Here is a 16,597-nt window from a genome sequence, read left to right on the forward strand (position 1 = left end):
ATATACTTCAATAAAACATTTATTGTGTTCAAGTGGTTTTACCAAGTAGTTACTTATTTCTTTTAAGCAAGATTAAAGCTATCAATTCCAGGTAATGAGTAATTCTTAAAATTTTTATTACATTTAATACTTCAGTAATATTTGTTGGGCAAAGAAACAGCTTATTAATAGAAGGTGGGGTTAATGAAAGAGGCAGTATTAAGTTATTTGTGTTTTTTGGAATCTCATTTGCATAATTTTCTCCTACATTTGTAAAGTATTTAATTTATTATGTTCAATTTTCGATTGTGTAATTTTTTTTTTCATATCTAATATTTCATTAATATATTCCTATGTTTTCTTAATATTCTTTTTATTTAGTTGGAACTTATTAAAATAAAAGCAAATGTGATTTAGAGAAATTAGTTTCAGAAAATTTTAGGCCTTCTAAGATTAATATTTTTTTTAGAAAACTAAGATGAATAATTCATCCCAAAATGTTGACTACTTTATACAAATCTGAATAAAAAATATAACTGTGTGATGCTTTATTAAAATCTATTTATCTATTAAATTGTTTTAATTATAATAATTTAGTTTTAAACTTTCTTACGACAAACTAAAAATTTCTATAAACATTTAAAAATATTTTCTTTCTTTAAATATCTTGGTTTTTTAAATGGATATCGAGTAAATATTAAAATTACTTACTAAAAAATGTACATACTGTTTAAAAAATGTTTATCGTATTATTAAAGATTTTATTAAAAAGTATAATATTTTCAATACAAATAGTGTTACATATCAGACCATATAAATTCTTAAATTTCATTAGTTACTTATTTAAAAAAAAAAAAATTTAATTAAGATCTTGAATTTTTGGCATGTGGGCTCTTCACCCCATGTTGCTTAATCTCACCCCTCTGCTATTGCTATGGTTCTACCATTTCTGTTTTACTTTTCTTCTACTTATATTATGTTTCTTAGTTCTCTTTTCATAAAATCCTTTTGATTCTTTAAATATTTATTTACCACTTGTAAATCCTTTTTCTTCTTTCTGTTGATTTTAAAATCTTGCTTTGAATGGTTAAGAAGTGATTTTTTTCTTAAATATTATTAATTAACTGATTAAACCTTTTCGATTAGTTTTGTTTCTTGTTTCCTAGGACTTTGATATTTTAATTATCAACATAGGCGTTTTCCTTATTTACGGCTTTTGTTATTTTTTCATTTAATTAATTAGAAGAAAAGTTCTTTATTTACAACTTGTAAATAAATATCTAAAAATAAAAAACAAAATAATTTTTGTGATGGGGGCCATCCCTCCCAACACATTTAATTCCACCCCTTCACTATCAATATGGTTCTACCATTTCTGTTTTTACGTCTTCTACTTATGTTAGTTTAAATACCTTTTCCCTTATGTTATAGTGGTGTCAATTTTTTAAAATACTCTTTTTGTACTTTTCTCCTTTGTTTTTCAGTTTCTTCTTTAAGCTTTTTTAAATCACTGCCTTTCATTTATTTATGAAATACTTTAAGGTTGTTTCTTAGTTATTTTTTATAAAGTTTCTTTAGGCTTTTTAAATGTTTATGTAAATCCGATTTATTGTTTCCTTTAGCTTTCAAACTTGTTTTGAACAGTTAAGAAGTGGTTTCCTTTTCTTAAGTGTTGTTAATTAACCGATTAAATCTTTTTCAATTAGTTTTGTTTTTTGTTTCCTATAAACTAGACTTTGATATTTAAATTGTTTACATAGGTCTTTCCCTTTTACATGACTTTTGTTTTCTTTATTTAATGACAAAAGCTGTTTTCTTCTTTTTATATAAACTACTGACTTACTGGCTTGTAGGCTTTGTTAGCTAAACTCATATAAGGTTTTAGTTCTTAAGCAAAGTTTAACTGATGTACTGCTATCAGATATTCAAATAGAAGTGAACTTTAAAATAATATGATGTCACTATGTTAGAGTAAATATTGTTAAAGAAAATTTGTAATTTTGTTGCTTCATTAAATTTTTTATTTAATTTTTATGTAATAAAAAAAAGCTAATATCATGTAATATGTGTGCACATAAATATTCTCTACTGAATTGAAGCAATGTATATAATCCGTTGCTTGAAAATAGAAAGGGACACATTTACATGTAGCATTACACTATATTCACAGTCTCTTTTTACAACTGTAATGCACATAAAGATAACAAGGCGGAAGAGATACCGGTTTGAGTAGCCCTCTCTGAGAGCAGTGATATTAATTATTCAGCCAACCCCTGTATTAAACATAATGGAAAGTCCATTGTCAGCCAATATTAGTTGATCTTTTCAGTGGACTTGGCATGCTGATATGTTTGACTCAGTGAAGAAGGCCATAGGAAGTATTTCAGTCCTCATTTTTCTTGGGAAATGTGGCATGGGATGCTTGTTATTCTTGATGATAGCTGTGCCATTTTTAGAAGTAACTTGTGACTCATATCAGGTCATATATAACTTTTATGGAACCTCATAATTCATAAGAATGCATAATCATATTTGCTGTATAATATTACATCAAATTTTATGACAATGTATGTGTACGTGTGTGTGTATATATATATATATTTTCAACTGTCAGAAAAAATAAAATAATGATAAGAATATTGATATTGCATATGTTAATGATCAGGGTATCTTATGAAACAAAATGACAATTATAATCAATGTCAGTAGTATTTATTAAATTTAGGAAAAACTGAAAATGTGTATGTTTTGAAAATTCACTTGTGTTGAATCTAAGAACTTTTTCAAAAATGTGATTTTTTAGTCATTCAATGAAGTTTTTATTGGTTTGCTTGGCATTTCTCTCGCCACCACCCCATTCAGTCGCCCTAAAGCATAAAACAGAATGTCTGCACCATAAATAGCTACTAAGCCTCGACAGTTTCGTGAGCAGTGTCCTAACTAGCTCCTAGAGCTAACCTAAAAGCAATAAAAGTTTTAGTCGAATTTTGTATTTATACTCAGCATCAGGAAGGCTGAATATAATATTCGATATGATGTAATATTTTTTACATGAAATAACTGGCAGTTCTTGCAAGCAACATAGAAATCTGGCTGGAATATATTATTAAGCATGTAAATAATGTGTCTTGTAAGTTGAAACAGTTCTGAGGTTGATATCTTATTTAAGGTGGACTAAAATTCTGTTTGTTTATTTATTTATTTATATACACCAGGTTATAGAGTAATAGCACAGTGACATGATGTCAACAGTACTCTGCAGAGGTGCTAAGGCATCAGTACACAGTCTGACATGTAAATGTACCAGTAAATGTGTAGTCTTGAATAGACTTATTTATCATTTTGTTTCAGGCATTGGAACTCCTGGTACCAATGCAGGGTCATACATCTAAATCGGTTCCGCCGTTGAATTGCTATGGTGAAACAAACATACATACACACCCTAAAAACATTACTCTCCTTTTTGGAAAGTTATGTAAAAATATTACACTCCTTTTTGGGCAGTTCGGTAATAATAGATTTTTCCTTTCTTTACTGTATTGCTCAATGTGATCTTATATTTCATATACTAATCTTTTAGTTTTGTATTAAAAGGCTGTTTAAATAATTTACGGTGCATTTTATCTCTTTCTTTCATTGCAGCTACCATTCTTGGATGGTATAGCAATCCCATGATATTATAAGGATAATTTCTTATTGGAATCTCTGTTATCATTAAATAGTGATTTACTGTTCCCCTCTTCATTTTCCTTTGAAGATTGTGAATGTTTTGGATAGCAATGATGTGATCCTTTTTTTCCTCCCGACCTCATTTTTGGACTGATATATTTTGGGACACCCAAATTTTTTGGACCCCCCAAAAAGGGGCAAGTGGATTGTCGTTGGAAGCGAGTTTAAGAGCTGATTCCAAATCCGGTTTTGGTTTTGAATTTTGAAATACCATGAGAAGTTAGGTCGGTTTCAAAAAGGGCCCCCTGAACATAGTCAAGCGGGTAATCAAATTTCTCGGACTTAGGAGTAGTACACGATAATGGTTAAACACTTTTTCAACCCCACTGGAATCGTATAGAAGCTAATAGATGATTAAAAACACGGAACAGAAGCCTAAACAAAAAGAAAAGGACGTAGCGTCTAATGACGGACGAGGCGCAACAGCAAGCGAAACTGTGGGGACTGGGAGTCAAAGGCGCTCACAATTCTGAGTGGTTTGTGATTCAAAACCCATGAAATCGAGTATTGAAAGTGTAGGCAATCACTAAAGAGATGGATGTTGAGAAGAGGCCGGAGAAGGGGCAGAAACGCTCGAGGCAGATAATAAAATATTTGCGGCTTACTGTAATTCTGATTATGTGTAATTTACTTTCTGGACAACATGATTATTTATGTGTTGATTATTATTTAGATTGTTATTTAATTATCCGAATCGTGTATCACTTACTTTTAGACTTGACAATTATTTTGTTTTTCAAATCAAATTATTAGGGTTATTCATGTAGTGTTTATTTATTTTGTTTTTATGGAGTATCAATGGATGCTTCTCTTTCACGTAATATTTACCATCAGATTTACTTATGGTTTCTATAAGACAAACCGAGTGTAAATAAGAGTTACAAAAACAAAATCTCAATTATATTAGTCAACAAAAAATTTGTATTTAAGATGTTAAACAACTTTTCTCATTGTAATTTGGGTGCTGATTTCAAATATACTATTGAAATTGTGTTACCATGTAAAGGTTTTATGTAAATCGTAAATTTATAAATCTATTTTATAATAAACTAGTGAAAAAAATGTAAAGCATTTATTATTAATTGAGAGTGGTAAAAAATTTTACTTTCACCACATCACATAAAACTCGGACTCATGAAAAATTTTGTAAAGGCATAGACAAAGATAGACAAGAATTAATCGTTTAAAAATAAATTTTCGAAAATTGAGTGATGGTAAGCTGAAGGAAGGTATATTTATCGGTCAACAAATCAAGTAACTGCATAAAGACTCAGTTTTTGACAATAAACTTAGCGAATGTGAACTAGCTGTATGAAAGTCCTTCCAAAACATTGTTGTTGGTTTTTTAGACGACAGAAAAGAGAAAACTATGTTTTTTTTTTGGTTAATAAGCTGTTAGAATACTACAAACATTTAGGATGTAGGATGGCATTAAAAATTCATTTTTACACTCCCACCTAACTTGTTCTACGTAAAATTAGGGCTCTGTCAGCGATGAGCAAGAGAACGTTTCCATCAGGATGTTCTGACCGTGATCAACGGTACCAAGGAAGATTGGATCCTGGAATGATGGGTGCCTATTATTAGTTTTTGTTTAGAGAAACTGATCCAACATCTATAAGGGAAAGATTTTGTCAACATATTTTAAAAATTAAAGTTAAGACAATTCCAATGATTTAAACTTTTAAAAACTCTTATTTTAAAATTGTATTAATGTGTTTCAATTTATTTGTGTTTTAATAAATAAAAATTTTATCGATTTAAACAATCTTTAGATGAATACATTAAATAATAGTTTTTTTTTAAACATTGATTTCACAGTGATTATGCATTTATTGGTAAGTAATTCGTATATATCTAAAAAAAATGTGACGTATTAAACAAATTCTGATAACAGTTTTGAATTCAGCACCGTAAAATTAGTTAAAATCACGATGTATGATTCCAAATACAAGAGATTTTTTTTTTTGACTAGTGTTATCATTTACATGATTTAAAAAATAATAATGTGGTATCAGTTTTATAAAAATCGTTTTAACCGTTATGAAGTTATAGAATGTAAAGAACATAATACTATATCTTTCTCTATCTTGGAGTAATTGAGTAAAAAACAAAACATTTTTACAGGTTTAATTAAAATTATATATATGTTACATAAAAATGTGAAATTTAGTAAATTATAAAGTTGGGATATATATGTTTATTGATTTATCTAATGATATCAGTTATATTCAGTTTTGCACTAAATGAATTAAGCATTTAAATACTGTATTGTATTGTAGTAAGTCGGATATAGTAAAATAGTGGAATACTCTGATTTTTAATATTTTACCTTATTTTTGCTAGGTTAATTCATATTTTATAGTAAATGGGAAGAAGACTAAATTCGATCAATGGAATACGAATTGTTCTTTATTGTTTTCTGGTCTGCTTTTTGCTTTTACTGATATTTCCAAGTAAATAAATATATCTGTGTAAGTTACGTAATAAAATATCTTATAGTATTATACGACATGCAACAACGTATTTTGTGTGTGTGTGTGTGTGTGTGTGTGTGTTTGAGAAAGAGAGGAGAGAGATATGATAGTAGGGGATACTTTCCCCTTTTGATACTTTCCCTTTTCAAATGATTTATTTGATACAATTTGTTTGCGTTTCTCCGTTTCTAACATACCGTTTATTACCATTTTTATTTACCATTTTTTAAATATAGATATAGGTATTTACCTATACATACTGTAAAAAGCGGGAATAATTTATAATTTCTATTTTTATATTTAAAGAGATGTGTGGGCATCGACTACTGTGATCATTTAGCCCAAATGGAAATTTGTAGCGTATAAAAAATGTCATGCCTGACCGGGATTCGAACCCAGGACCTCGGAGTGAAAGGCTAAGATGCTACCACTTGCACCACGGCCGATATTTACAATATTAATTTTAGTATTGTTCATATTTTTGATAATACTAAAATTTTTATTAATTTTAGTATTAACAAAATAAAAAAACAGTAGTTTATTGCAATGGTGACCGATCCTAGTGTGCTAAAATTATTATGAATCAGAATTATTATAGCCAATTGTCCTCTTATGCTAAGTATATGGAATTAAAAGATGCTTGTATATGCTTTATTCATACAAAAAAAGAGAGATTTCCGAAACGTGGCGACGTCTAGGGCCAGGAAGACACCTTCCTTGCCGGGGACACCTTGGCTCACTTGCTCACATGAGCGGGGTGCTTGGGTGCTTCTGGTAATAGCATGGAGGACTCCTGCGGTTCGAGAGGGAGCGTGTAGGAGAAAGGACATGTGCAATGCATGCCCCGGACCCTAGTAGGGTAGGGCCGGGAATGGTAGCTGCTCTGGGGAGAGGCATTCCGGCTGTCTAGAAGGGGAAGTCGGTATGTTCCTGTGACCCAGGGGAACCCCGATGGGTGGTCTTACTAGAGAACCAAGATAGAGGGGGCAGGCTGCTGCTATGACATCCGGAAATTGGTGGTCCCGGTCGTTCCTGGAGTGTTAAAAAAAAAAAAATCTTTATTGAACCGAATATACTATTTCCAATAAATATTAACAGAAATTGGTTGTTAAATATCATCATTAATTTTTTTTTAAAATGCAACTCTGACTATTGTCATTTGTACCTTAAATAGTTTATGAACTGTCACCATAAAAAACGATCAGGATAAACTGTTTAAAGTAACATATTATTATACTTCTTTCTGTTGTTAAGATATGCTGAACCTAAAATAACAAAATAGGTCCAGTATGTTGAAGCTGAAACTTGTCCAGCGGGGACTCGAATTATCTATCTACTACTATAAAGGAAGGTAGCAGATTCTTTGTTGTTCCGACACATTTTAAGAATTAAAAACGCTGTTTTTATTAAGTAATATAATAGAAAGTTCACGTAATTTTTTCTGTTATAGCAATCAGTATATGACAAATCTCACTCTTCGTAGATCCTCTCCAATAATTAATAATTTATTAGTGTTTATAATAGAGTTCTTTTTTTAAAATTAATACTTTAATGACTGGTTGATTTTATATATTTTTATGATGGAAAGTAACTGGCTACTACTCCGTAATTATTATTTTAGTACACTTTTTAAAATAAGCTTTTTTTAATAGTTGATCTACTTTTTTCTTTTTCTGTTTTGTCTCTGGACCCACCGTAAGGTATTACTTCAGAGGATAATATGTATGAATGAATATGTAAATTAAGTGTAGTCCTGTACTGTATCAGGTTGATCATCCCTGAAATGTATGGTTAATTCATTCTCTGAATAGCTGATCGAACTTAAATATCTTTTTAAACATTTTTATTACATTATAAATATGATATATCAATATAATGATAATAGTATCATATACACTGTATGTATATTTTAAATTACCTGAAGTCGTAAATGGTCCCGAATATTTTCTTCATACATTTTAAATATCTTGATAAATTATCCTTTCTACATATTGATGAACCTTTTGGTATATGATTGGTAAACTGGAAAGAAAAATATATTAAACAGGATTAAATATTATAGATTTTTATAATTATATTTCATTTCATTAGATAAATATTTTATATTTATTTTATTCTAATATTATTGTAATCAAAAGACTTACCAGAACTATAATCTGTGTGTTAAATTAACACATACTTAGCCGCGTTAATGACTGCAAAAAAAATTGTACATTTTCCCCGTATCGTATTAACTTTAGTACGTCACACTTAGAGAATATGTTTAAATGTTTTAAAAAAGAAATAAATAGAATATATATATATATATTTTACCTTGTAAGACTTTTATCTGAAAAATATCGATATTCTCCAGTGAATGTCGACACATACCAAATATGTCTGTGAAAGACCTAAATATTTGCTTACTTGGAACCTTCGCCGGTATATGTCGACAAACACAGATAAGCTCGGGTGGGGGTTGAGACGATAACTAGAAATAAAAAAAATTACCCGATACCAATCTCTAAAATAAATAGATTACGAAAAACCCTCATAAAAAGAAGGAAGGTAAATACCTAACTTTAATTAAATACCTAACTTTAAGCCAAATATAAAATCTATGCTCGCTTCGCTCGCTAACCTCGTCATGCGTACTACCGTGTTAACTGTCTGTAATAACACGATTGTTTGTCAACGGATTTTTACAAATAAGGTGTAATTTTGCTCAGAATAAAATGTTTAATAAATTTTGTCATAAGTAAAAATTTGATCAAAAAAATAATTAAAAAAATTATATGGCCGCCATTTAAAAATTGTTGAAGGTGACGTTTTCAAAATTTTTTATTTCGTAGAACAAGACACTAGCCTTAGATTTTGCCAAATTTAACTTAGGTAGGTTTATCTGTTACTGAGAAATAATTTTTTTTGTTGAAAATCACAAAATGGCGTCCAGAAGGAAAGCAAAGAAAAATGAATGCTCATTTTGGTGTCCTGAATCAGTAGTTCTGGGAATACATCTCGGAACACTCCGTATATGATTAGCAGAATATCTTTTATTGATTAAACACACACACAAATGCTATTTAAAGTTAAGGTGGACATTTCAACGGACTTTATACTGAACGATTCTGAATGTACGAGCATTTTCCTAAGAGAAATTGATTTTGTTACAAGATGGTTCTTTAGTATGTCAGAAAAAGCAGTTAGTCGCGTAGCTTGTATTTGAAATGATCAATAGAAAATCTTTGATTAAGAAGGTGTTACAATAAAATGTAGTAAAGATCCATTGATTTGCTAAATGACTGAGGGCAGTATGTTACCTGACGAAAGTCATCAGATGGACAGTCTTTTAGGTGGAATTGTTTGTTTCGTTTTGTTATAAATCTCTGAATAGATCGTCCCTTTCTTACTATTAATCCTTTTTTTATATAATTAATCTTTTATCGTTGGTATTCTTTGGGTTTTTTGGTTTTTTCCAGACAATCATTTGATCCACGCTAAGGATGTAAGAAATTTTAAAGTATTGCGTTTATGTATATATTAAGTTAAATAGGAACATGTGGATTTATCCGCCCGTACGGGTTGATCCGTGTGGGCGGATCATAAATAAGGGGATATAGATATGTAACATTTTATTTAATTATTTATAGGCTGGTTTTATTGTTTGTGTTTGTATTTGTTACTTTTTTAAATGTTTAATTCTTTTATAGGGTCCGCCACGGGAAGCGGACATTTTTTAAGTTGGTATTACGCATCCGGTAGGAGTTGGAGAGAGGAGCCAAGGCCGGCGCATCACTCATCTGACTTTGCAGTTTATGCTTGTTTATTGTTTAGTTGCCATCATGCCTCTTTGGAATGTAGAGCATCGCGTTTTTGTGTATGACAGTTTTGTGCGGAGCGGCGAATCAGTTACGGAAGTTCAACGTCTCTTTCGTCGAAGGTTTAACGTTTCTCGGCATGGAGATATACCGAGCCGGAACACCATTTTGCGATGGGTTAATGCCCTTCTTAGTGGAGGTAGTCTAATGAAAAGGCAGCCACCGGGACCCCGTCGCACAGTTAGAACTCCGGAGAACGTGGAACGAGTAAGACAGGCTGTTTTAACTAGTCCAAGACGTTCAGTTTGTAGGCATTCTGCAGCACTACGAATATCCAATAGTTCAGTGCGGCGAATGCTATACCGAGATTTAGGTTTTCACCCTTATAAAATGTCAGTTGTGCAATAGTTAACAGAGGGCCACTACCCACAACGTGCAGCTTTTGCTGAAGCGATGCTCCAAATTTTGAAAGATGAGCCCAATGCGATTTTGATAATGAGCGACGAGGCTCATTTTCATTTCAATGATGTTGTGAATCGTCATAACTTCCGATACTGGGCCTGTGAAAATCCACGCACTTTACATGAATTACCATTACACAGCCCCAAAGTTACGGTGTGGTGCGGTGTCGGGAAATTTGGTATCGTGGGGTTCTACTTTTTTGAGGAAAACGGAACACTGTAACCGTAACAGCTGATCGTTACGTAAATATGGTGAAGAATGGGGTAGAAAAACAAACTATTTTACGTTTGGTAAAAAATAGCATTGTTAAATAAATAGTAAAAAACACATAAAAATTTTAAACAAAACTTTCAGAGAATTTGATTCTTAATAAAACGGTGTGAATAAAATCCATAAAAACTAAATACAAACGTAACAATCTCGAAGTTTATTAAAAACAAAACATATAAAAATGTGACTGATTTTAACTAGGTGTTAAACAAAGAGTTCTTAGTCGAGAGTGTTCTAAGGTTCAAATCCTAGTAAAGGTACTCAGCTCAGTTTTCAAGAATGAAAACAGCTGAGACGACGACGAATCAATCTGCCAGATGTTTATTTTCAACAGGATGGAGCTACGGCCCATACTGCCCAAGTGTCGATGGCTGCTATTAGACAAATGTTCCCTAATCGCGTTATCTTCAGATTCGGTGATCTGCATTGGCCCCCTCGCTCACCAGACCTTTCGATGTGTGATTTTTTCTTGTGGGGGTATTTAAAGTCTTTGGGGAATGAAACCAAACCTCGTACATTGGCCGAACTGCGACAAGCGATAGAGGAGAACATCGCTCAGATCGATCGTCAACTATTGGAGAGAGTGGAGGCTAACTTCAGAGCGTGAAAATGGACACCATCTTAACGATATTATTTTTCGTACATAGGTAAGTCAAACTGCATATTCTCAGAAACTTATTTGTGCCAATAAATTATTTTTAACCTTAAAATAGTGGAGTGTCGTTAATTTGTAAAACTCCGTTTCCCGTGGCGGACCCAATATAATATTGAACATTTTATTTTGTTTAATACCTTTCTTTCTTTTCTTTTCTGTTTAGCTCCGGAACCATCGTAAGGTATTACTTTAGAGAATGAATGAGGATGATGTGTATGAACGTAAATGAAGTGTGGTCTTGTACAGTCTCAAGTCAACCATTCCTGAGATGTATGATTAATTGAAAGCCAACCACCAAAGAACACCGGTATCCACGATCTAATATTCAAATCCGTATAAGAGAAACTACCTTTACTATTCTTTGGATAAGGGCCTAAAACCTGTTTAAGTAAAGTTTACCAACCATTGCCCCAGGGGGTGGAAAAAACTGGGTTTCAATGACAAAAAACATCATACCTCCCTTAATAGGCCCTTAATAGGCAGTATCGAATCGGTTTAAAGTGGTCATTAGTCGTCTAAACATTACCTAAAACGTTTGTCTGGAACAGTTTTTGATATAACCAAACCTTACGGCAAGGAATGAACAAAATGTTGCTAGAACTGTAAGAAGATGGGGCTTGTCGTATGCTAAACATGTGAAACTTTTTTCACAAGCAATCATTGTCGTATTGAGTAAATTTGATGTTTTTCGTAACTTTAAGTTGGAAATATTTTTTATCCCCTACTTAGCACCGATGAAATCAACCTCCGCCTTCTGGCGGGCCGAAAGGAATTTTTCTTAATATCTTCTCTGATGAAATTTCATGTAAAACCGTTTAACCCTTATATTACTCCTTAAATTTACCCCTTAATTTGGATCACAAGAATTACAATCTAGCTTAATTCTATCGAAGGCGCAGAAATCAGGGAGAGATCTTTCACCATCCCCACACTCGTTAACGAAGCATTTCAGAACTTCTTTAAAGTATCTCTCTTCTTTATTTTCACCAGTAAAACATGCCCTGAAATTATGTTACATTCTTCATGAATCACCATAAAATGGAATTTTTAAAACGTTATGATAATGATACAGTGATATATGTTTTAGATTTTATTAGTATATGATTTATGGATTGTAAATCTAATTAGGATCTGGATTGCTTCATCATTTTATCTGTATGTTGATAGAATTGCCAGACAATTTCAAAAGATTTAGTCCTGCATAAGAATAAATAGTTCAACTAATTTTTATCACTTCTAATTATTTATTTTCCTTTTTTTTCTAAGCGAAAATTATGTCGGTATTCAATTCCAATTTTTTATATATTTTCATAATGCATGATTGAGTTTGATAAGGCATAAATTTAGTATAAAATTAAATTCATATGATTTTTTATATTAAAAATAAAGTAAATGTTTGTACAGTTTTATATTTAAAAAATTATAATATAATATTAAAATTATTTTTGCTGCTACGTTGTTTTATTTTTAACTTTTTATTTCTTTTTACTCCCTTGTATTTTCTTGTAATTTTTATTCGTATTAAGTTTGTTTTATGTAACTTACTATAAAAAAGCGTACGGTTTAAGAAAATAAACTAACAAGATACCTGCCAGGGTTTTAACTGTTTATAATGTGATGTTGGAAATCCTCCAGTTCGCCACCATAAGTTCCAGTTGTCCTTTAATACTCCATTCTCATTATATTCACGCCAACCTCTCTCCAAGCAAACCTGAAAAAATATTTAACATCGATAAATCAGTGTTAATCTGTACAAATATTTTTATAATAACGAACTATTCTCTCTACAAACTAAATGTTAAAAACGTTTTTTTTTAATCTTTTGAAGAATGCCAAGCTTGACCGGTATTCGAATCCAAAATATTCCGGAAGAAGGTTAAATTTCTACCACTTACTCGGGCACGATTTATTTCATCACTTTTGTAAATCTGAGTTTTTATTAATTTTTGGTTAATAGAACCTTGGTTACATACATATGATTAAAAATATTTTTAAAAACCTACGTATTTTGTTACAGTTTGGTGATCATTTTACATTATCGTTTTAAAATGATCTGAATTTGTTAAAAAGCCAATTTCATTAAGCTTAATTATTTAGAGTGACCCGTAAGTTCCCATACACAGGAAATTAATTATATTTTTTGAGGGTCATGTTATATCATGAAATGTTTTGTTTTTTCCTAATCGACCGTGGCCTTCATAGAAAAAAGTTTATGTTTCCTATGTATGGAAACTTTTATTACTTCCTATGTATGGAACTAATTTTTACTTCCTTGTAAATATTGTAATCACGAAAAATTTAGGTTTTAACATTTCAACGGAAATATTCATTTTAACCAGCCCAGAATTCACTTTGATTAATTTCGGCGTGGCATCTGTACGTACGTATGTATCTCGCATAACCCAAAAACGATTAGCCGTATAATGTTGGAATTTTGGATTTAGAATTGTTGTAACATCTAGTGTTGTACCTCTCACTTTGATTGGAATTGACTGATCCAAAAGTGTACAAAAAATCCCAAATCCAAAATAAAAATGGATTTTGAACTTTTTCTTAACTGCATTAATCAGCCTCATTGAGAGCTTTTCAACGGTATACCATAAGTGGTACTTATTTTCATTGGTTCCAAAGTTATAGGTCAATAAAATTTTAATTAATGAAATATTTGGATCTTAGAAGGGAAAGCACATCGGTTCGAATCTGACTTCATTTCCTTTATTTTTTTTATTGTTTTTAATTTAACTATACTGATTTATTAATTATTATTAACTTCTGATTGTAAGAAAAATGTTTTACAATAAATATTAATTTAATAATAACGAAAAAGTAATAAAAAATATATGTAATTTAATAGGCGTACAAGGAAGTCATGCGGTGTCAACATCAGATTTTTAATTTGTAATCATTTCTACAAAACGTTTTATTTAAACTAACCTTTTAAAAGATTTTGATTTTCAGTTTTAATTTTTAATGATAGGTAAAAGTTATAAAAAAATATCCTTAATAAATAGGAATTAGTTGTATAACTTATATAACCAAAGGAATTAGTTGTATAACCTATATGATGATGAAGAAAATTTATTCTTGAATAACGATGGGGACAAATAAATATCTAATAGCTTTTTAATATTTTATATTTATTAAACTATTTTTTGTGAAAGTTTTCTATTATATAATTAAACGGTTGTCATATTTATTTAAATCTGTTAATGGAAGAGTAAATAAATAAATAAATATATATATATATATATATATATATATATATATATATATATATATGTATATACATGGTACATATATACGTATAAATATGGTGTACATATACAGAGTGAGTCAAAAGTATGAAAACCTCTCAACAACATTAAAAAGTAGCCGTCACGGTGAAATGGATTTTAATGTTACATAATTTTTAACAGGGCATGGTTGTTTCAATGCATATCTTCATAAAATTGCCAAAAGAGATCAGCCTATGTGTATATACTGTGTAGAACAAGATGATGTTGAGCATACCATTTTGAGGTGCCACAAATGGCAGGAGTTAAGGCAGTATGCAGGTATTAGAGGGAAAACGCCGAAGGAAACAGTTGATTATATGCTTGATAGTGAGGTAAAATGGAAAAAGGTTGCTGATTACATAAGAACAGTTTTAAAGCAAAAGAGCATAGATGAAAGAAATATGGGGTACTAGTTTGTTAGGTGGGGTGGACAGCCTCAGCAGTGAGAGCCAGCATGCTGAGGTGTGCTGATTTCAGTGATCTGCTGAGGACTCCTTGGGTGTGTTTGGTAGGAATAAAAAATAACAAAAGATCCATGGGCCACACTACGGCATTGAGGTATGGTGTGGTGTCATAAAGGACAAAAATGAAAGAAACCTCAAAAGAGCCACCGGTTAGCCCGACCTGCCATGCCGGTAGGTTGGGAGGGCTAATTAGAGTAACGGACACTCCCCTGGGTGGCGTAATACCATCAAGTCGGTCCGGCCCAGGGAAAAAAAACCGTTCTAGATAAAATACTGTAACTTTCAGGATAAGGTATTGTTATCTATTTTATCTTTTGACGAGAAATAAAATTTCAACCTCTTCCTGGGGAGGGTGTTCCAGGGGTTGTAACTCAAATTATTTATGGTAACACCGTTTGTGTGATAATCATTTTAAAGGTGTTTTGAAGGCAAGAAAAGTGGTATTGAATAAAAAGTTGTTACGATGTCTATACCCAAAATGGCGGTAGGACAAAGTTTAGATTTTAAAAAAATTACATTGATAATTTAAGGAACTGTTATTATCGAAAATAAATAAATTTATTAAGATTTGATTAAATGGATATTACTGAATATATTTATTTTAAAAAATGTGTGGGTTTATTAATATAATGTTTGCTTATTTACTTTACGTTTCATTTTTATAAATGTTCCAAATGTTCTCCTTCTGTTTTATGCCAGTCGGTTGTAAAAAAATGATACTGTATTATTCAATGATTCCCTGCTGATACTTTGTGCTGATTCTCGACTTCTGTTTTGTAAATCATTGATATCTTGGGGCTTATTATGATAAAAAATAATTTTTAATTGGTCCCCATAGAAAGAAACGCAAGGTGACGTGACCTCGCTGGACATTCTATTTTACCTATTTGGTCAATCCGTCTTCCAGGAAAAATGCATTTAAAATTTCACGTACCTGAAGACCGAAATGAGGCGGAGCACCACTATCTTGTTGAAATCAAATGTTTTGGAAATTGGGATCAACAAAGTTTTCAATGCTTGGAACGATATGGTTGAGAAGCAAAGCTTCATATTTCACTCCATTTAAATTTCCATCGATAAATATAGGCCATATCAATTGTCCACCAGCAATACCAACCCATACAATTACTTTGACAGGGTGTTGTGTATGCGGCTTGAGATTCCAGTGTGAATAAATATCAGTACGATTTATATTGCAATTTAAAGTAAAATGTGGTCTCATCATTAAAAATTCTCTTGTTTAATAAATTAGAATCTGCCGAAATATTGTAGATCATAATTTCGCAGAATTTTCACTTTTTAATGTTCGAGTCACTGAACTCTGGCTAATGTTATGTTCTCATGCTGCTGTTCGAGCCGAGAAATAACGATTCTCAATAAATTCTTGCATAATATCTAACGATTTGTTATTATTTGTTGCAGTTTAGGCCTTCTTGGTTTTCCCCTATTATTAATGCTTCCTGTTTCTTCAAATATTTTTATGGCTTTT

General features: G+C 31.2%; 1 protein-coding gene and 1 long non-coding RNA gene across 2 annotated transcripts in view; one reads left to right on the forward strand and one right to left on the reverse strand.

The window, feature by feature from the left end:
* Nucleotides 1-12,784, forward strand: part of LOC142331516 (uncharacterized) — a 42,660-nt gene extending 29,876 nt beyond the window's left edge. The window contains exon 4 of the long non-coding RNA XR_012758019.1: nt 11,533-12,784. This is a non-coding gene — a long non-coding RNA (uncharacterized LOC142331516). The remainder of the gene's footprint in view (nt 1-11,532) is intronic.
* LOC142331514 (putative tubulin polyglutamylase TTLL2) overlaps nt 1-16,597 on the reverse strand; it is a 66,453-nt gene that overhangs the window by 18,882 nt on the left and 30,974 nt on the right. Inside the window, exons 3-4 of the mRNA XM_075377484.1 lie at nt 12,958-13,080; nt 8,104-8,207 (exon numbers count right to left, since the gene is read on the reverse strand). Of these exons, the coding sequence (XP_075233599.1) occupies nt 8,104-8,207; nt 12,958-13,080 (227 nt within the window). The remainder of the gene's footprint in view (nt 1-8,103; nt 8,208-12,957; nt 13,081-16,597) is intronic.

This window comes from Lycorma delicatula, chromosome 10 (genome assembly GCF_047948215.1).
Source record: "Lycorma delicatula isolate Av1 chromosome 10, ASM4794821v1, whole genome shotgun sequence".
Taxonomy (NCBI): Eukaryota; Metazoa; Arthropoda; class Insecta; order Hemiptera; family Fulgoridae; genus Lycorma; species Lycorma delicatula.